The 22,021-nt window shown below is 44.1% G+C and overlaps 1 protein-coding gene across 6 annotated transcripts in view; it reads left to right on the plus strand.

The window, feature by feature from the left end:
• Nucleotides 1–767: 767 nt before the first annotated feature.
• The window catches only part of ZCCHC2 (zinc finger CCHC-type containing 2), a 42,656-nt gene continuing 21,402 nt past the window's right edge, over nt 768–22,021 (plus strand). For all 6 annotated transcript variants that reach the window (XM_072329473.1, XM_072329474.1, XM_072329472.1 and 3 more), the window contains exons 1-5: nt 768–1,834; nt 12,636–12,747; nt 15,966–16,042; nt 17,631–17,702; nt 20,773–20,885. In XM_072329473.1, coding sequence (XP_072185574.1) covers nt 890–1,834; nt 12,636–12,747; nt 15,966–16,042; nt 17,631–17,702; nt 20,773–20,885 — 1,319 coding nt within the window. In that variant the 5' untranslated portion in view covers nt 768–889. The remainder of the gene's footprint in view (nt 1,835–12,635; nt 12,748–15,965; nt 16,043–17,630; nt 17,703–20,772; nt 20,886–22,021) is intronic.

The raw sequence follows: 22,021 nt of genomic DNA on the forward strand, positions 1-22,021 counted from the left end.
GGTTCCCATCGCACTAGGAATGCAAACACTCGCACCAGCTGGTTTGCACCCAGCGTTGTCCTACAGCAGCCTTTGGGCCCACTCCTGCGGGCTGTGGCTGAACACCTTTCACTTTCATTGGCAGCAAATGGCGTTATTTCAGGAAAATCCCTTTTTTCTTTATCGGGGCTCTGAGGCGAGCCGCGGAGCTGCGTGTGAGCCCAACAGAACCCAGGATGCACCAGCGCAGCCACGCCTCTGCTACGGAGGGACGGGATCGGCAGGTGGAACGTACAGCAGGGCGGTACGCCCGCCGCCCCCCACGGCAGCACCGACCGAAGCTCAGAGCCCGGCGGTGCCGGACCGGCCGGCGCTCCCCACTCAGCCGCAGCCGGCAGCCCGGCCCGGGCGCGGGGCTCCGCACACGCTCTCGAGCGCGCTGACGTGAGTGCGCCGATAGGCCCGACGGGCGCTGTGCCCGCCTCCCCCCGCCGGCCCCGCCCCTCGCCGCGATCTCGCACTCGGTCTGCTCGGGCCGCGAGCGCCGACGGTGGGTTGACGGGCGCGCGCAGCGGCGCTCGGTCAGGGGAGGGGGAAGCGCTGCGGGAGCCGCCGCCGCCAGCGAGGCCCGCCCCTCCCCCACCGCCCGCCCCCTCCCCACGCGCGCACACGCCCCTTCCCCCCCCCCCCCCCGGCCCCCTCAGCCCCCCTCCTCTCACGCACGCGGACGCGCGCGTCGGGACCGTTGCTCCTGCGCGCGCCTCTACTCCCGCGCCGGCAGGGCCGCAGCGGCATGAGCGCCGGCTCCGCCTGACCGCCGGGCCCCGCCTGACCGCCGCCCCCGGCCCGGCCGCGGCACCCGGACCGCCGCCGGGCACCGTCGGACGCTGGCGGCCGCCTCGCGCCGAGGATGCTGAAGATGAAGCTGCCCCTGAAGCCGACGAGCCACAGGGCGGCGGCGGAAGAGGTGGCCGCGGCGGCGCTGGGGCTGAAGGAGGCCGGCGCGGCCCCGGACTGCCACCCCTCGCCGCCGCCGCCGCCGCAGCAGCAGCAGCAGCAGGTGCCCCGAGCGCCGGGCCGCGGGGGAGCCGCCGCGGGGCGGGGGTGCGGGCTGGAGCGGCCGAGCCAGCTGCACGGCCTGGGACCGGGGCCGGGGCCCGGGCCCGGCCCGCCGCCCTCCGCCTTCCCGGGCGGCTCCGGCCCCGGCGCGGCGGCGGCCCGCACCGACAAGGAGACGGTGTACGAGTGGTTCGGGCTGGTGCTGGGCTCGGCGCAGCGGTTGGAGTTCATGGTGGGGCTGCTGGACCTGTGCAACCCGCTGGAGCTGCGCTTCCTGGGCTCCTGCTTGGAGGACCTGGCCCGCAAGGACTACCACTGCCTCCGCGACTCCGAGGCCAAGGCCAACGGGCTGAGCGACCCCGGGCAGCTGGGCGACTTCCGCGACCCGGCCGTGCGTTCCAAGCTCATCGTCTACCTGGCCCTGCTGGGCTCCGAGAACCGCGAGGCCGCCGGCCGCCTGCACCGCCTCCTGCCCCAGGTGGACTCCATCCTGCAGAGCTGCCCGGCGCGGCGGCCCCGAGCGGGCGCCGCCGAGGAGGACGGGGCCGAGGACGAGGAGGAGATGGTGGTGGTGATGGACGGGGCCGGAGAGAACGGACAGGGCCCTCTCCCTGCCGCCCAGGGCCTGGGCTTCGGCGCGCAGGAGGAGCTGCTCCTGCTCTTCACCATGGCCTCGCTGCACCCGGCCTTCTCCTTCCACCAGCGGGTCACGCTGCGAGAGCACCTGGAACGCCTGCGGAGGGCCCTGTGCGGGGACCAGGAGGAGGAAGAGGGTTTCGGCCGCCACCGGGCCCAGGTAACGCCGTGCTCGGCTCCTTGCTCTTCCCCTCCCCTTCGGCCCTTCCCCACTTCCTAGCGGTTGAAGCAGAGCCCCCCCCCCCCCCTCTCCTCCCACAGGGCTGTGGCTTTCTCCCGCTTTCTCCTTGCCCCCCTCCGGTTTTCAGGTTGTGTGTTGTGACATAATAACATAATAGTGCCTGAGCGTGACTTAAAGAAGTGCGGGGCGAATGGTTCTTTCTTGGCCAGCCAAACATTCTGGTGTGCTTCTCCTTGGCAGAGTGTAGGATGCTGAGTGCTCGTAGGGCCTGGAAGGCTTCCTCACACACCACAGGCCTGATGGCAAGGCAGCTTAACTCTCCTCATAGAAATAATAGTAATAATGCTAGATAGGAACCACAGAACGTTCACCAGGGACTTGGGACAACGGGAGGTGTTGGAATAAATCTTACATGGAACCTGCTTTTCCTCCTCCTCCCCGGTGAGAATTATACGAGGGCTTGGCAAGGACCAGGGCAGCAGTTGAGGGTCGGTGTCTGTCAGACTGCATCTCTGCGAAGCTGCATTCTGTGAGGTGGCAGAAGGCCTTGGGGAAAAGGCTTGGCAGTCATTTTAGTGAAGGGGCAAACTGAAACGGCACAACTGGAGCTTTTTGTGGAAAGAAAAGCTGAATTTGTGGGTGGCTGTCAGGAGGCAGCGAGGCACATCTTGAGCACAGATGTGCCACTTGTTGCTGAAAGGCAACAGTCCCAGAGCACAGACTTTCCTTGAGTGGCACCAGAGTACCTTCATTTGCAGCAGCTGTATTGAAGTGCAGGTTTGCCCCCTTGATGAATGTCTGCTTTAAAAAGAGAAGGGAAAAAAAAAATCAGCCTCGTATTTATGCAACCAAGGCATTGTGTTGGAGCTCTACGGTTTTTGGTCTATAGATGGCCTCTCATGCAAAGAGGAAGAAAGGGCTGGAAGATGGATACTTAGAATGCAGATAGACCGCTGAGACAGACACGGGAGGTTTTCATTGGGGACTTAACAGGAGAAGGTGGAAAGCAGCGCTAACAGTTGTTTTTATGTTAGCCTTCAGTGCTGTCCCATTCGGCCACCCCTGGAGAACTGCAGCCCTGCAGCCCCTTTCTTGGGAAGGGACATGGGGATGAATTGTTGAGACTTCAAATATGCTTCAGTAAAAACGCTCGTATCGTTTGTAAGGCCAAAGCACATTTGGCAGGTCACGGATCAGTGGGTGGATGTTATGGTACTGAAATCATAACGGATTCATAGCATAAGTCCAAAAAGTGTTTGTTTTGGCTCTTTGGCCTGCACCAAGTCTAGCTATCCCTAGAAGTCCTTTCTCAGGGAGAGAAGAGGGGGCTGCGGGAAGCGGCGAGGCTGGGCTCAGATCTCATGGGGTCTTTAGCACCAGTAAGTGGAAACACACTGCTTGGCCGAAGCTGGTGCCCCGGGCACAGCTGTTGAGAGCCCCTCTGAGGGCATCGGGGAGCTGACTGCCACAGCCTACTGCAATTGAAGTCTGCGTTGTGCAGCGTTCTGGCTGCGGTGTGAACACAGCCTTCCAACTTGTAGTGGTTTCATTTACTGAGGGAACGCCGAGTGGCTCGGCCCAGCTTGGCTGAACATACGTATCACATAGTCCCTGCTCTGCACAGGGCTGAAGTCGCATCCCTGCTGTGGGTTTTTTTTTTCTTCTTTAAATTTTAAATAGAGTGAAGCTGTTTCCAGGCATTAATGGCCAAAGGGGAGCAGAGGCATCGATGGGCTTTGGCTCAGGGTTTTCAGTTCACGTGTGTAGCGAACCCCCTCGGCTGTCACACTTGAGGTAACGGAGTTAGCGTGGTTCAAGGTTTCCCTTTGCAAATGCGGCCATACTGTGAGATTGGACTTGATTTAAAATGCTGTCAGGTGCCCACGTGCTTTTTATCCTCCTTTAATCTGTGAAATTTAGTGCCTTCAGGGCAGCGCATTCACGCTCCGAGATGCTTTATAAAGAGCTCTTTGAATTCTGCTGGGGCCGGCCTCGGGTGGGAAGGGCCGGGCAGCCTGTGCGGCATGGCACTCAGCCTCCTACCCCGCTTCCAGCAGCACCTCGTGCCCCGGCCGGGCCCTCCGGCACCGATCCGCCCCTCAGACGTCGGGCAGCGGCCGTGCCCTCCTCGCTCAGGCCGGGGAGGGGGATGGCGGAAACGGCCTTACGGAGGAGAACGCCGCCTGCAGCCACAAATGGCGCCGCAGCGGTCGGCCCGCCGCCCGTCCCGGCCCGAGGGCGCGAGGAGGAGGGGTGACCTCCCGCTTTGTCTCTGGGGTGCGGAGGACGGAGCCGTCATGGCGGCACCGCGCCGCCCCTCCCGCCGCCCTCCTCCCACCCCGCTGGCCGCGACCGGGCCGTCCTGCGGGTCGCGCCGCCCGAGCCCTCCCCGGGTCTCGCCGCGGGGAACGGCGGCCACCGGCGCTTCCCGCCCCTGTTCAAGATGGCGGCGGCGGGGCTTGCGCGCTTGTCACGTGCCCGCAGGGCGGCTTCCTCTCCTCCCTCTGGCCGGGGGCGGGGAGCCCCGTCTTGCATAACGGGAGGGCGCCGTCGCTCCACGCCTACGTAGCGGCGCGGGCGGATCCCAGCCTCCGCTCCCGCTGTGGTCCCGGCTCTCTGCTGAGCGGTGCCCGGCGAGCCTGGGAGGGAGCTATTACCCTTGTACGGGTGAAGTAATACGCCCAACATTGGTCGTGTGAGATCGGCTCTAGAAGAGATTAGTTCTGCTCCAGACCGATCTGACAGTTCTCCTGTACCCTTCATGGCGTGAACCCCTTTGAGCAAGGACCTAACAGCACCCCATAGGAAAGCTGGAGCGGGACTCTACGTTGGGAGGTTTAGTGATAGGTCAAGGGAGATCGGCTGTTAGAGAAGGAAAGTTTAAGTGATACGTGTGTCCTAAATTCTCTGCTCAGAGGGCAGAGGGGCCCTTGGCACAGCTGTCCAGGAAGCTGTGGTGCCCCATCCCTTGTGGCAATCAAGGCCAGGTTGGATGAGGCCCTGAGCAGCTGAGCTGGTGGGTGGTAGACGTGCCCACGGCACAGGTTGGAACTAGGTGGGCTACAAAGTCCCTTCCAAATCGAACCCAAACCATTCTGTGGTTCTGAGATGTGAATTGTGTGTGGTGTCCAACAAAATGGCATTGTTGGAGTTTTCCAGGAGTTACAATGCATACTTACAATGAGCAGCGGTGCTCAAGACGTTCACCTGTGAAGAATTTGACTGATGGCTACATGCTCTGGTTACCAGAGTTTAAAGTTTTATTTGTATATATATGACTTTACTTCTCTCCCTCCCCGCTGTGATTTTGATCGTGTCTTTTAGTAAGGGTCTTTGTTTTCTGATAGGATTGACCTCACATTAAAGTTGCTTCTTGACAGAAGATTAATAGAATTGCTACTCTTGGTCTCCTGTTTCAATTATCCTTTAAGAACTTAACATTTCTTGGTGATAACCTTTTACAGTAAAATTCAGCTGAAAGTGGTTGGTAGATTCAAAGACATTGGGGAGAGTGCTGATGGAGTGGGATCTGCTGGGGTAGGATTGCTTTGTAGTTGCAAAAACTTGGTTTCTTTAACTAAATGTTCTGAAGTACTTTGTGTAGTTAGGTAAGCAAGCCCTTGGTGAATTAAGCCATCCAGAATGTGAACTTTGAATCTAGAGTTACATATAAAAATAAACCTGCAGCATACACATCTGTATTCACAAGCCGAACTTACCAATGTGCAAAATGTCTGCTGATGTCACTATTACGTATAATCATTTTAAATCAAAGAACACGGCTTAATTTTTGTGTTGATTATATATGTTTAATACATGCATAAAGGTCAAAGCTGATGCAGTTTATTATCTGTCTTGCTCAATTCCAGATCTCAGATTTGAGTGCTGAAATGCCGGAGGAGGTCTGAATAGATGCTAGCGTAACAAATGTGGCCTGTGTTAGACATGGGAGCATTTAATCAGGCATACTTGATGGTAACAGAACTGAGGTTCTATTGAAATAAGCAATCTCCTGCAGGTAATTGTTTGGTGAATAGCATTATAATTAGCTGGCTTGAGGATTCTTTGCAGCAAAAGTCCCTACTTAGAAACAAAGGGAAAGTTTTTGCTTACAGAATACATGGTTTAATAGGGTTCTATTTATAGTTTATTTTGTCTGTGAAGGAGAAGAGTACTTTTATGATTGATCTTCAGTGACTTGCAGCTGAGAAAGGTACTAGAACTTAATTTTAGATTCCAAAAGCCATGAGGGAATGAAAATACAGGCAATCCCATTTTGAATCTGCAGTGGACCAATATACTCAGTTTTATCATGGTGTGAGGGAGGGTGTGTTTGCTGAGTCCGGTTTAAATAAGAGGCAGAAACACAAAGCTGTCATTTCATTGTTGGCAGAAATCCTTAAGATTGTGGTGTGACATTTTATGTGTTCTGCACACAGAGAGACACAGTGTTCATGCTCTCTTAGTGTCCATAACACCCTTGTCACTTAGCAGAATTTTTTCTCACTCGAAACACGAGTTAAGGATGGCCAGAAATGTTACTGGAAGGCTTCTAGGAAGGAAGTCAGTAGGATCTTCATGGGCTTGTAGTCATGAGGATTCTCAGTTTGTTCTTTCTAAAGAAAAAGGTGCAGATTCCAGAGGTAAGACAAGTGTAAAGCACTAGAGTATGTAGATTTCTCTCTACTTCAATCTCTGCCTCCCATTTGCTTGTTGATATTGATGTCTGTCCATAGATGTTTTAGAAGACACTGCTAAATATCTACATTTCCTCCCTGGTTTGATGAGGTTCATTAGTATCTTCTGGATCATAATTGTTTATACTTGTAGAGACTGAAGTTTGCAGAAGACGAGCTCAAAGATTTGGCTGGAAATGTATATTCCTTCTTAAGCTTCCTGACTTTCCTCAGCCTTTTAGTCTTGTCCTTTGTTGTGGAATTGAAAATACATTTAATTGTGAAAAGAGATTTGAAGCCTTCACAGCTATCCTAGGAGAGAGAGAAAAGAGAATGACAGATTTTTTTGTTGTTTAGAACTGCTATACGTGAAAGAATACTTCTAAACTATGCCTCTTAGATGTATGATTCCCTGTCAGGAGTTGGAAGTAGTGGTGAAGGCTTTGTCACCTCTCGGTACTAATTGTACTTCAGTGAACCATTCCTGAGGGGCAAACATTTTTCTGTCTTTCCATCGGTCTGGGTGGTTGTGAGAATAACTGCTGTGTCTCAGGCTGAACATTCAAGTAAATTTCTTCTTAATCAACAGACAGTTCTGAAGCTATACGAAGTTGTGGGATGAGCAACCAATGAGAGATGCAGGAACATCTGAACTGCTGCATCACTGGCTTTAGCTTCGAGATCTGTACTTTGTCACGGACTAGCTAGGTTGGGCAGAAGTTGTGGGTTAGATCCAGGTAAAAATTCGGACACAGATGAGTATTGAAGACCTTTGTGTGTGTCTAGCGAACACAGAGTGAAGCTTTCTGCCAGCACTGAAAATCACTGCTGTTGCTGAGATGTTTGATTCTTCAAGTTTAGTTACCACAGGCCTTGATAGTCTCAGTTAATAATCCTGTGTTAGACATTGGTATACACTTGGTCTCAAAATTGTTGTGATTTTGCACTGCTACAAGTTGATCTGTTTGGAGTTGTTAAAGCTTTCGTATGGTTTGCTTTCCCTCCCAAATCAACTGGTGACTTTTGGGAAGCTTTCTGTGTCCCTCACAGTATATTGTTGCTGCCTCTTGTAGATAATGTTGTTTAAGCGCTGCAGGCAGCTCCACTCAGCACCACACAGACAGTCACTCATTCTCCCAAGGTGGCATGAGGAGAGAATCAGAAAGATAATAGTGTGAGAACTCATTGGCTGAAATAAGGATGGATTACTAGTGAAGCAAAAGGTGTGCGCAAAAGCAAAGCAAAAGGAATCTGTTCTCTGCTTCCTGTCGGCAGGGTGATGTTAAGCTGCTTCTAGAAATGCACAGCTCATCACAGATAATGGTGAAGACAAATGCTGGCTATTGCTCTGAGTGTCCCCCCTTCCTCCTTCTTTCCTCCAGCTTTTATTGCAGTGTATGATGCCATGTGGTATGGAATATCCCTTTGATCAGTTGGGGCCTGGCTGTGTCCCCTCCTGGTTGCACTCTCAGCCTCCTCTTTGGCAACATCCCCCTGAGCCTTTTCCAGTGTGAACAGTCCCAGCTCTCACAGCCTTTCCTCACAGGAGAGGTGCTACAGTGTTTTCATCATCTTTGTGACCCCTTGTCTGAACTCTGTCCAGAATGTCCATGTCTCTTGTTTTGGGGAGCCCAGAATTGGACACAGAGCTCCAGATGTGGCCTGAGCAGAGAAGAATCATAGAATGGCTTGGGTGAGAAGGGACCTTAAAGACCATCTGGTTTCATCCCTCTGCTATGGGTGGGGACACCTCCCATAAGCTAATGTTGCATGACTGGTGCAATTGTGAAGTTGAAAGCTTGCAAACTGGAGTGTAACTTAGCATCAATGCCACTTGAGCAGTTGCCTTCAGTTTTGTCTTGCATGTGGCTTGCAGCTTGTTCAAGACAGTAAGAGGATTTTTTTGCATGGGAGACAATCTATTGCATCAACAGTTGTCATCGTTGAACAGATTTTCAAGAATTGGGTCTGCTTCTGCCCTGTATTTTTGCATTTGTGAGTATTAGATGCATGTGCTGAATTTCCATTTAAGTACAAGATGGCATAAATGTGCTATCTCTATATTCAAGCAACAGCAAGAGCTAAGTGATAGAGAGCAGTTACTGCTGCATGCAGTCTTGAGTCTCAAGGCTTCATCTTTATGCTCAGGAGAAGGTTCAGCAGCATATATATAATGCGGAATTTCAGCTGTCTTACTTTGCAAGAAATCTTACTGAGCCTTTGTGCCAGTATGGCTACGAGGCTCTGCATCTGTTGTGTAACAGCATGGCAATAAGGACAATAGCTTGTAAAGATTGCTTTCAGTGAATCGTAGCTTTGGTCCCACAGCTGGCACCAGGTCTCCCAACTTGGGATATTCTAGTCTTCTGTGATTCTGTGAATTTCATAAAGATTACTCTGATGTTATTCAAATTTATCGAAGGTACAGATGTTGCTGTGGTTGTGAGTTGATCCTTCCAAGGTGCTTTCTTTCATGTTTGTTTATTGGCATCTGGCTCTGTTTTCCAGTTCCCGCTTGTTCATGAACGAGTAAGTGGTGCCGCTTTGCATCTGCACAGCCTGCTAGGTTGTTCCTAGCAGCACAACGACTGAAGTCTTGCAGAAAAACAAGCTTTCATTTTTCGGCATGTAGAACCAATCAAGCTATTCCAACTGTTGTAAGCAGGTTTCCCTTGTTAGTGCTCATCAGAGCTGATGCGTGAATAGCTCTTTTATGAAAGTGCAGTGCAAACATCAGAAGACTTATGTGCATCAATCACAATGGTTAGAATGCTATCCGGTAACAGATTTCATTACATATTGCCAAACCGATACCAGCATGACATTTTTTTCATCAGCAGTCTATGCTAATAGAAGGCAGTGTGGACATCTGTTGTGTGTAGACTAGCTCACATATGTTAGTTTAACAGAGCAGTGTCCTCTTGAGCAGTATGACTCACCTTTGTCAGCAATTGATGCTTGTGTCTTATGACTAAAAGACATCTCAAGCGTTAGGTCTTTAATATAGAACTGTTTCAACCATCCAAGGAGGGATGGTGTTCTAGCTGCGATGCTCTCATCTAGATTGTGAGAGCAGACAATTTTTATAGCACTGTTTTCTTCACTTTCAAAGGGAAATACAGCTAATGCTCTGGCTTGTCACAAAGATCTATGAGATTATCAGATTAATTATCTGACAGCTCATTTGTGGCCACCCACGTTTCTTGCTTCACTGTATTTTAATCATTAGCAGCAGCACTACAAGCCACGGTGAATCTTTACGTGTAGAAAGCTTTGCAGTGATAAAGGGCTGCTCCGTACCTGGAGCTCCTCCTACACTGACCACGGGACCTGCAGAGCTGCTTCACTCATGTTTTACTCACTGCTCTTTCTCACAGCTGTTGCATAGCTTTTTTTTATCCATGCTAAAATACGTTATCATGGATGTGCCAGCAGCATTATGCACTGACCAGCAGCAGGTCCATTTTGGAGCTGGCTGAAGCTGGCTCTTATCTAACTATATTTCTGTGTATCTCCTGCATTCTGTCATGTCTTATGAAAGCTGTCATTCACAGAATGCACGGATGTAATATTGGCTTAAACTGCCAGCTGAAGATTTTCTCAAGTGAATTATTTTTTTCCATGGTTACAATTATTTATCACAATATTGATGCCAGGATGTGTTTAAATACAGGTTTGAAGCATGCACTATTTTGCAGTTTAGAGGGAGCCTTTGAACGTGAGAGTAGTTCACCGTATACAGAGAATGTAGCCGTAGGGGTTGCCGACAAATTCTTTGACTTCTCTGCTTTAGTTATTTCTTAGAATAGACTGACTTTTAGTTTTCCGCTAATAAAACAAATGTCCTGATTTAAAAAACAAAATAAAATCCGATTTTGAATTGGTTTTAAATCTTTTTGTGGGTTGTTCTGTTTTGTTTGTTTGTTTGTTTGTTTGTTTTTAAGTAAAAGAAAGTGATGATCAGGTGTAAATCTCAGCTGACTCCTTAAAATGAGTGCAGCACTGCCTGCAGCTCTCACAAATGTAATAGTTGGAGAGCTACTGTTAGAATAAATGCAAGTTTCTGTTGCCCTCTGCACGCTGTGGGGATGCTTTCAAAGCTGCTTTTGGCAAAACACATGGATGTCATTAAAGTAAAACTTTGCTTCTACCAGGCAATGGATGTTCACCTCTTAAAAATAATTGGTTCAGTTCTATGCTTTCGTATCAGGAAGATTCATACCAAAACATGCACTGAGTCTGTTAATATAGTTTGGTCACAGCCAGTTAGTCACTAGTATGGACAGTCTTAAGCAAATCTGTTTTAGCAGTGTGAATTTAATGCTAACGGTTCTGTGTGTGTTGCATGTCCAGGAGTTAACGCTTAAAAACCAAACACTTTTGGTTATGTGTTTGGGTGTTAGGAAATATCAGACAAAACAGTGCCAGTGGGAGTCTACAAGAGGTCTTGGAGTGGCTCTCACCAGGCTACACTTGTGAAGCTTGGAAATTTGCTAGAGCTGCTAAAATGCAGTCCATCTGACAAACAGCTGTTTCCCATTCTTGTTCCTGGTCTGACATTATGTTTGTGAGCTGTTAGACACTTGAAGCATGAAGTGATGCTTTGGTCAGTAAAGAAGTTTGCTGAGCTTGTCTTCTGAGTGACTAGGGGTTGGTGTAAGTTGGTGAGCTTGATGCAACGAGCACTCTGTGTCTTAATTCGCATTGCTCTGAAAGCTGAAATGGCTGATGCTCAGTATAGTACACAAATGCTGTCTTGGGTGAAGGAGCTGAAGTGCCTTTCAGTTCTGCCCATTTGTAGTGCAATCTAAAGGCATGCTGGTGCTGATTTTATACTGCCATGGATTTATCCAGTGAACATTCAGTGATAGGTACGCATAGGGTGGGATTTACCTGAGTCCTCAATGAGTTGTATGTATTGTTGGGAGGTACCTCAGTTTATACCCAATGATGACTGATGTAAAGCTGGTTAAGCAAAATGAAGCAAGTTATATTTGGAACATCCCTCAAATCTGTATAGTTCATTGAAAAATTCACAAACTGTTTTGTTGTGTTTTGACACTTGTGCTTCCTCATTGTGGTCTTTTTGTGTCTGTCTTGGATCCTCAATATCAGACGAGGTGTAATGAGTCTTATCTGCTGGTTTGTCCCATCAGGAGTCCTTCAGGAAAAACAAAAACACAACAAAAGCAACTCTTTCACATTCTGGCATTTATTTGCAAAACCTTTTGCTTCCTTTATTTAAAAATGATCAAAGTTCTGCCAAGGATTGATCTTCTGCCCCTGTTTTATGAAGGTTGTAATGGAATAGCGCTCTTCACCCTCAAGGAGAGGAAGAAGCTTTGAACTTTTAATATGTATCTACTTCAGAAAGTACCCATTTCCTTCAGTAACTACTTGTTTTAAGAAGTTCTAATTAGATATTTCTTTACTTGCTAGTTTTCATACAGACCTAAATATTTGCAGTGAAGTGAATGCTCTCCATCTAACTTACTTATGTCACTTCCTTGAAATGTAGACTTACATTGGTCAACTGGCAAAACCTGTTACCTCTAAAGTCACTGGAGGCATTACACTGCTTTGAATTTTATGTTGTCTGGTTGGTTTGGTTTTTAACAGCATTTGGTCACTGGAGGATAAGTGAATTAATATGTGAACACTTTATCTCTATTTGGGAAAAATTATATAGGTTCATATTAGTGATGGGAGTAGAAGGAATGGCCTCAAGCTGAGCCAGGGGAGATTTAGGTTGGATGTTAGGAAGCATATATTCTCTGGAAGAGTGATCAGGTGCTGAAATAGGCTGTCCAGGGAGCTGGTGGAATCACCATCCCTGTAGGTGTTCAGTAAACATTTAGATGTTGTACTGAAGGAAATGGTTTAGTGGGAAATATTGGTGGTAGATGTATGGTTGGTTGGGATGATCATGGAGGTTTGCACGGTCAGCCTAGTTTGTTCTCCAACACTGAGAGACTATTAGAACTATATAACTATTACATAACTAATATAACCTATGGGAGTGTTTTCCGCTCTTAAGAGTGTGCTTGGATTATTTACATTTTATTAATACATTTCCTTATTTTTTTTTTTCCTTCTCAATTTAGGATGACTTTTCCCGCAGTGATTGCACGTCAAGTAATGAGACCAGTTTGCTAGAACGGACCACAGCACCTCATGATGGACTACCGATGGCTTCCCATAGACCTCAGCGAGAAGGTATGTAGTCTGCAGTTTCTTTTGAGGAGTTCTTTGATGGTTTTTTTTGAAGGTGAAACTCACCTTGGGGTTGTGGAAGTGTTGGTTAGTTAGAGATGCTTGTAACTAACCAGCTCTTGTATCTGTCTTTCTACTCAATAAGAATTTGGAGTGGTTGGTAAGTTTGTTAGCTTCTCTGCTCATTACTTGGTCTTTTCTTTATTATGACATATTATCATCCTTGTTAGTTGCTAAATACTAGCGGTTGCATGTATGAAAACTGTTTGGAAATGGGCTTCCTCCTGAAAAAAAGAGATGTGGTATTTGGGAGAAGGCAAGAAAATGTAATGTCGCTGTATTAGTGTTGTTTAACTTTTTGAAGCAAAACTAAACATACTTTGAGTCTGTGAATGGCTTTTGCCACATCATTCAGTTGTATTTGATTAGTCTTAAAAAACAAAGGAATAAAGAAGGGAAAAAGACACATTAGGAGGTTTTAGAAGAATGGTAGTTTGGAGAAGTGGAAGAACTTATGAAGTAAATCACCTTTTGGTACTGCTGGGAAGAGTAAGGATAGGGCTTAGGAGCAGGATCAGAACATTAGTGTGATTTCTAAAACACTTTGAATAAATGAGCAGTATTGAAAACAGATTTATTCTTACCCTTTATTCTTCAACAAGATTAGCAGTTCACTTGTTTACTCAAGGGAAGCTTACACTATCCTCCAGTTAGTGAGGAGCTAGTGATCTGGGAAAAGCCTGCTGTTCTTTTGTCCTGATAAATGTCCTTTTGTGGGGGTTTGATTATTGTTTGAGAGTCTTAATTCCTTGGGAAAAACAAAACAACAAAAGCAACAACAACAAACAAAACAGAAAGATTATGTGAGATTACAGACAACAGTCATATTTGTAAACCTACTGTAGAGTTCTAAGTACAAAATGTTCATCTTCACAAATTAGAAACAGAAATGGGAGACTCACTCAGCAGCAGCATTCTTCAATTAAATAACAGAAGCAAAGTTGAATAATTGAATCTACCTAAGTGCTTAAATACTTCTCAGTAATTGTATTATCGTATTAACAAACTACTGTGAGGAATCAGAATAATTCTGTGGTAGTGATATGTTAGATTTGTGATAGAGGGTCCTTGCTATGGTCTCCTTAGTGGGTTAAAAACAGCACAGATCATAAATTGTTTTAATTTTAATGATACTGGTTCTCTGAAATCTTAAATAATACTTAAAATGGAAACAGTGTCACGTATGCTTGACTTTATCATCCTGACTGTATATGCTGCATTGAGAACACATTTAGAGATGCAACACGCCTCATTGGCTCGTGTATTCAAGCAATTCTTCTCGGTCTAGCTGTTTAGAATATTTAAAATGTGATTATGGAAACAAGATTTTAAAGTAGCCTATTGAAACTGTGAAGCTAAGGTTGTCCTGCAACAACACAGTAATTACCTGCCGTGTCATTTATTAAGACTGAGCATTAACTGCAGCAAAAGACGTTGAGGAAGTTAAAGGTACTACCATGTGTTGTAAGATGTCTTTGTGGTAGAGGGCAAATATATTTCGTGTTGATAACATCCAATAGATCAAAATAAACACAATGTTATTACCAAAAAAAAAATGCATGTCTGTATGTGAATGTTAATGTTGGTGATTAGTTTCTGTAATTAGTGTATGTTAAATATATGCATGTAGGGAAATAATGGAAATTAAAGCATTATTCTTAGTTCCAGTCACGGGAATCAACTTTTTAATTAACTGTTGAATATCAGCCCAGCTGATGTTATTGATTTAAACACTGGCTGTTAAAAAGATTCAATTAGCCAAAACTAATGTTAGGCCATAGCCTGTTCTAATAGCATCCTTAGCTCGTCCTGTATTTCTTTGATTTTACAGTAACTAATCTTCATTAATTGATAAAAATGAACCAGTTGTCCTGTTATTTAACTTCCGGGTAGAGGGTCACAGCCAATACACACACTGCTCCAACTCAGTATTTGTCACTCTTCCCAAGAAAAGAACAGACAGTTGTAACACTACTGCAACGGTTATGTGCTTCCTTATTATTCTGCTGAGGATATTGCATGTACTTGGTTCTCGTAGGTCTGGCACGTTCAGATAGGGATGATACTTCAAGGTGTTTCAAATGGGTGAAATGGTAATTCATTAAACTCCAAGGATATGCTTTGTAGCAAGTACTTGTAGGAAATTGGTAGTTGTAGCTGTTATGAGTAGTTCCCAGTACATGTCTCATGGCGGGGGGAGGGAGGGAAGCACTTATAAATTGAAAGTGTTAGCACTATGAAGGGAGAATTTTGATATATAGTTGGTGAAGCTGTTATTAAATAAGATTTTTTTTTTTACTTGTCGTGATGGTGCCTGTAAAGGAACAATGTTCTGCTGAACTCTTAGAATAGTGTAGCAAAAAAGCTGGTACACCCATCAGCTATATACAGATTTTTTTATGTACAGTATTACCTGGATAATGTTCTGTGCTCTCAAGAACATTTCCAGATCTTGAAGGCCATGCGTTGCTGCTGTTTATGTCACGGCCAGAACTTGTCTGTATCCTAAGTACAGCGCATTTCAGGGCAGGAGTGTTAAAGCAGCAAGTGCTTTAAGGTGTTCTGCTTCTCTTTCAGTTCAGTCTGCTGGTACTCTGTCTGATGTGATTACAGTGGCCTTCTGCTCTTTGTTTTCTCTTTGCTAACACTCATTTCTGTCTCCTTGAGGCCTTCACCAAGACTTTTCTTCCTCCTAAGTTGTTTTTAGAAATGTGGTTCTTAGTTTGCTCTCACCACTATTTGATGTTTCAGAAACAGATGTGGAAGGCACTGTCACCAGGTGATTTGGTTTGGGATTTTTTTCAGCACTTGTTACTTCTCAGAATAAAGATGCATATTGACTTTTTTTCATTGTCTTTTTCACTTCCAGTGGTTACATTGTTGTATGTATGTGACTTTAGGGCCAAGTAAGTTCTTGGTTAATGCACAAATTCCTGTGATCTTCAATGAAAGAACTGTGGTCAGGTCAGAGAAATACGTTGTAGAGAACAAGGTTCTACCTGCCCCCTACAGTTTGTTACAGTAAAATAGCATCTGAAGAGGAGGGAGGTATTCTGAGTCAGTAAATGTATGGCACTTCTCAGAGTAGCTAGATAAGTAGGTAAGTTTTTAAACTGTGATTTTAGTGTAAAATTTTAGTTGGTAAACTCTTTTTCTTTCAGCTGTACACATTGAGAAGATAACCCTGAAAGGAGTACCAAGAAAAAGGGCTGACAAACATCTGGAGTACACATTCAAAGTAAGCAAATAACCTCCGGCACACCAATGTCTTCATGATGTCTGTGCACTGAAGATGCATACAGCTTGTTTCGTGTACCTGCTCAGAAGGCCTTTTAAAATTACTTTAGGCTCTCCAGAAATTCTTGGAATTATCCTACAATTCCCTTGGTTCTGTGTGCGGAGTAGGCTTTTTTTGTATAATCTTGGGCATAATATAGGATAATGTAAAACACTAACAGCAGTCAGGTGTGTGACATTACTTCAGGAAACCTGGCTTTCGCTAATTTGAGGCAAGCACAGCAAATTGAAGCTAACTGATTGTTTGGTCAAGTGGCGAAGGAGTGCAGTTCTTGTGCCTTCAGCCCTGTATTACTTGGAGTCATATGTTCATCTCAGATGCCTTTTATGAATGTTTAGCAGAAAAGCATGGCTCCTGGTAAAACTGTTTGTTGTGGTTTGGTTTCATTTTCTGAAAAAAAAACCAAACATGCTAACATATTTTAATTGTCTTTCCAGGATAGTCTTCATGTATGATAATATCATCTTCATTCATCATATAAGACAATTGTATAACTAAAATTTAAATAAAACTGAAATATTCCTTCTCGCTACTTCGGAAAATGGGCTCTCAGTATTGAGATCTGATATTAAAGGCTGTAGTTGTTAAATAATAGCTGCTAAGGCTGTTGGTGGTGATGTTCTAACCAAGTCTGAATTGGCATTTCCTTAGCAAGGATTGACTAACATCATCGGTCATATGGCCAGTAGATGTGAATCTGGTAGGGTACAAGATCTGCGCACAAAAGAATGCTGTAGATCAAATGTGGTTAACATTATCGTATCTGCTTTTCAGAGTAAATTAATACTTACATTTATCATGTCCACTCCTATTGCACCATGCACGTAATGGGAATTTTAAGGCCAGAGGTAGACTTAAAGCCAGGCAGCATTCATCTAACCAAGCTGCTTTTTCTCTCAAAATATGCATGTGAAGGTGCTGTTTTAATACTTGTGTGTTGTGTCAGAACCATAAACTACTGAAAATTTGATAGAATCATGTATCAAAATGCATCTTATTCTTGTGTAACTTCTTCAGTAATTTGCAGTAGTATTTTGTATGAGTGGTACCCTACAGCAAGTTCTATATGACCATACAAGATTCAAGACCAATGCAGATAAAACATATTTTATATGTATGATAAGCAGAAATATATATTTCTACTTTCTGACTAATTATAATGGCAGCAAGAACTAAATCCAGTATGTCTGACCAACAGACCTCTGCTTTATTTTTTGAAGTTAAGGACAGCTGTTTGATATAAGTCCTATAATGATACAGCCTTCTGCCTGGCTTCTTCCAGTCAGAAAGTAATCTTCTGGGACTTATGTTTAGCCACAAATAACATTAAAGTGATCTTAAAATGTACGCTCAAGAGCAGTGTACCTGTCTGAAAAGGTACGCTATTATTCTTGATTTGCCTGGTATTCAATTAACTGTTAGTGTTAACTCTTCTACTGAGATCATCATGGCAGTGTTAAAATCAACTAATTGGTATCATCTTTGGAAAAAATAAACTTTACTCATTCTCTTCACCTTCATTACCCAGGTAACGTGGTCCGATCTTTCAGTAACATGTGTAACAAAAACACACCAGGAGCTTCAGGAATTCCTACTAAAAGTATGTATTGAAGTACAAAAGTAGTGTTTACACATCAGTTTTATAGCTTCAGGTGTTGTTTAGGAATACTCTAATTTCTAGGATATGATTGCAGAACCAAATCAAGCTACCAGGTTTTGTACTTAACAATTACATTAAACATTTAGATAACGTGTATTGTGGAGATACTCAATAAAATATGTGGGGAGTTTCAGATGGTGTAAATTAGCACAGAATTGTAGGGGCTGGAAGGGACCTGTAGAGATCAATTGAGTCCAACCTCCCTGCAAAGCAGGCCCACTACAGCAGGCTGCACAGGTATGTGTCCAGGTGTGTCTTGAGTTTCTCCAGAGAAGGAAAATCCACAACCCCTCTGGGCAGCCTCTTCATGTACTCCATTGCCCTCTCTGCGAAGAAATTCTTTCACATGTTGGTGCAGAACTTCCTATGCTCTGGTTTATGGCTGCTTCCCTTTATCCCGTCCCCACAGACTGCTGAAGAGGCCGGCCATGTTTCTTTGATTCCCACACTTAAGATATTTATCAGCATTAATCAGATCATTAATAAAATTATTAATAAGATAAGAAAAAAGGCTGACAAATATTAGTAGTTTCTTATTAATAAGAACATGAATAGATTTATCTTCTCCTGGGAAACTACACTTATAGTTAGAACTATGCACTACCATAAAATGGCTGTTCAAGCGTTTAATATTTCCCACAGAATTAAAGCACAGGTGCAAACACTGCTAATTTGCCTATTTGTGTCCTTATTAGAAGAACTTTAATGGCATAGTTTCTTGTTTTTAATTAATTAGGCAGTGTTAAGTGTAACAGTTTTAAATTTAACCATTATGTTCTTTGGCAGAACAAAGGCACATTTACTGGCCCGAGGAGTTAAATTTGAGAAAAGCTAACAACTACTTGTATAAAATACCTCTATTCCCAAATAGAACCTTAAAAGCAGGGCTGTCGTATGAGATCCCCTGCAGAACTGCACACCTCCTGTTCTACCTTCAAAGATGCACACAAGCTTATGAAATGGATTCCCTGGTACCTACTTGCTTCCGGGAATAGGAGGAGGAGTAAGGCAAACAGGATCCAACACGTACAGTTGCAGAGCTGTCATATCTGACTGATCGACGCTTCCCTGTGCTGGCTGACTGCTCCCTCTCTGAGAGAGCCTAGATTGATAGAAGGTGGCAGAACAGGAGGGAGACAACCACAAGCTGTTACGAGCTTGTTAAGGTGGTTCTGTGGAAAATGTGCACAGCTGAAAAACCTATTTGGTTTGTAGTGGTTTGATAGCCAATAGAAGAAAGAAGGAATTGTTGAAAATAGTAGGATAACAATTGTTTCTTGCTTTTAAAAGCGTGTAAGAAGTATGAATGCTGTGAAGGTCTCCTGGCTTTCTGGTATTCTTTCCAATCTGCCTGTTAGTGTTAAGTAGTACACTTATTTCCTAAAACAGAAAGGAATGGCCTAACTTCCTGATAGGAAATTCCAAGTTTGTGGGTAGGTAGAAGTAAGATAACTGTGTAAGAAAGTTTTCAGTCAAGAAGCATTGGTGAGAAAAGCTAATGTAGTAAGTGCAGTAGCTTTGGTGCCTTGTATTTAAAAAACACCTTCCATTAGGTAATAAGCATAGAAAGTTATTTGTGTGCAGGAAATTACCCTTGTGTGTGGAAGGACAAATGTGCTTGTCGTAACAAGGCATTACCTGGAGGTAAGGTAGTAAGCACCTAGACTTGTTTTTATCTAAGCCAGAATGAGTTGAATCCCTTTTAATCAAAGTTTTAAAGCAAAAATAATTGTAGCTGTTTCTTAAGGTAAAATTAAACACAGAACGGGAGGATAGGAGGAAGTGCACTCTTCCCCATGCTTGCACAGTAACTTTTTGTTACTATTTGGTTAATGCTGACAAATGCTTTAGTCAGAGATACTTAGTAGCCAACACGTACTTCAGATGTTATGTCATGGTACTAATACTAATAGTACTAACAGTATTCATACTAGTACTAATAATACTAATCCTGATTCCAGCATTTCCTTTCACGTGTTTTACCAAGCAGTTAACTCCATTAGACACAGTGCCTGTATGTTAGTAGCAGTTCATTCAGTTAAAGAATTGCTTAATGCTTTGCTGTTACAGCTCTAGCATGTGTAATTGACATCTGGCACTCTGGACTGAGTGTATTCCAGACACAAAAGGAACATGCTACTGTAGTGTAAATTGCTTGGAGCTGTTGATCATAACTTAGGGCAGATGCTAACCAAGTCAGTAATAGTTTTTTAAGTGCAGGGAAAGCATTTCTGCAATGACTGTCTTCTTTTTACCGCACCAAATTTTAAATAAATTAGTATTTTTATTAATTTTGCTCAATAAATTAACCAGCTTCCATATACTTTAATGCATGTTTTAGAAGTTGTAAATGCAAGAAATCTTGTAGGGATTTCTCTATTCTCTAATTCTCTAGGGAGAATTTTTCATTTAAGATTGATGTGCTCGTTAGTAACAATAATTTTACACTATAAACTAGATTATCAGGAAGTCTCACTGTGATTGGAAATGGTCGTAATGAATTTTGATGACAAACTTGGATATTAAGAGCAGCTGGAGAAGGACTTATATTGAGTAATCCCAGTATTGCCCACTGTATAATGTAATTTTTTTCTTCTCTTTCTTTGAAATAATTTCATGATGGTAGTGAGTACAGTGCATGCCGTCCTCCCTGGTGTTTTGTTCTTGTTATTTTCAGACCTGCTTTCTTTGTGTGAAAAGATTAAAGAAAAAACAAACAAACAAAAAAGGCTGTAAATTATTCTGAAAAAAGAACATAAAAATTTCTGAATCTCCATCTCTCTTTAAAGAATGTTTTAAAGCTTCCTATGCCTGGATTTCATGTGAGAATTTACAGCAAAGCGTTTCTCTAGCAAATTAAGCTATGATAATTTGTTGTACTTAGTCTTCAAATTACCTCATTCAATCTGGAACAGTAGTGTTTTTTGTTGATAACAAAAGATTCAAAGACTGATGGCGAACAAAGATAATGTGTGAAATGAGTAATTGACATTTTTCACCTTCTTCACAGCTTCCAAAGGAACTGTCTTCTGAAGCATTTGACAAGACCATTCTAAGAGCACTAAATCAGGGTTTTCAGAAGAGGGAAGAACGAAGGCATGCTGATCTTGAGCCCATAATCAGGTGAGTGTGATCTGTGATCTCCATTGTTATCACAGATTGTTCAGTCTGGAGAAGAGGAGGCTCAAGGGAGACCTCATTGCACTCTACAACTTCCTGAAGGGAGGTTGTGATGAGGAGCAGCTTGGCTTCTTCTCCTAGGCAACAAACAGGGCCCGAGGAAATGGCCACAAGTTGTATCAGAGGAGGTATAGATTAGATATAAGGAATAGAAAGTGTTCAGATGCTGGAGTGGCTGCCAAGGGAGGTGGTGCAGTCACCGTCCCTGGCAGTGTTCAAGAGACATCTGGATGAGGAGCTGCAAGAGATGGTTTAGTGGCTTTGTGGTAGCAATGGTGATGGAAGAACAGTTGGACTAAATGATCTTGTAGGTCCTTTCCAACCTTGTGATTCTATGATTATACTAGAATATATTTATAAGTATTAAAAATGATTCTTCAGTTTCTGATTTTAAGTTAGGGCAGAATGACACAGAACAGCACCTGTAAAAGAACAAACAGTGGTAATAAGGCATATTCATAAAGTAAATACAATTCACACATTTATAAGAAAAAAGACAGTAAGATACTTAAGATAAGACCTACTGTCTAGTGATGAGAGTACTTGCTGGGATGAGGGATGTATTGTTCAAATCCTGGAACTAAGAAAACAATATAAATTTGGGTGTACCTCCCTTGTTCTGTTTGCATTTGTTATAAATGTTGTTAGGTTTGTTCTTCTCTGTTAGGGTGATTCAACCTTATTCAAATAACTGAGATGATTTATTAGGTTAGACAGAGTGCCTCTTGAGTACGTGTTGAAGTAACCAGGCACTGCTTGTCAAGCTCCTGCTCTAAATTCTGCAGATACCTGATCAATTTTGACTAATAAACATTCAGTTTTTAAATGAACAAACTGCTTTTAAGTAGAATTTGATTAGGAAGGATTTATCTATAATATAAAAAGGTTGTAAAACAGCAGAATAATTACAGACCCCACAGATTGTTTGAGGATACCCTGTGAACATATCCAACTGTGTTACAGCATGGAGTTGAAATTACTGTTTACAAACCCATTGTGACTATGCTAAAATACAGTGTGAATAATCTTTAAACAATACCATTACTGTGTAAAGTTTTTGTTTTCTTACAGTGTAAGTT

This window comes from Excalfactoria chinensis, chromosome 2 (genome assembly GCF_039878825.1).
Source record: "Excalfactoria chinensis isolate bCotChi1 chromosome 2, bCotChi1.hap2, whole genome shotgun sequence".
NCBI classification, from domain to species: Eukaryota; Metazoa; Chordata; class Aves; order Galliformes; family Phasianidae; genus Excalfactoria; species Excalfactoria chinensis.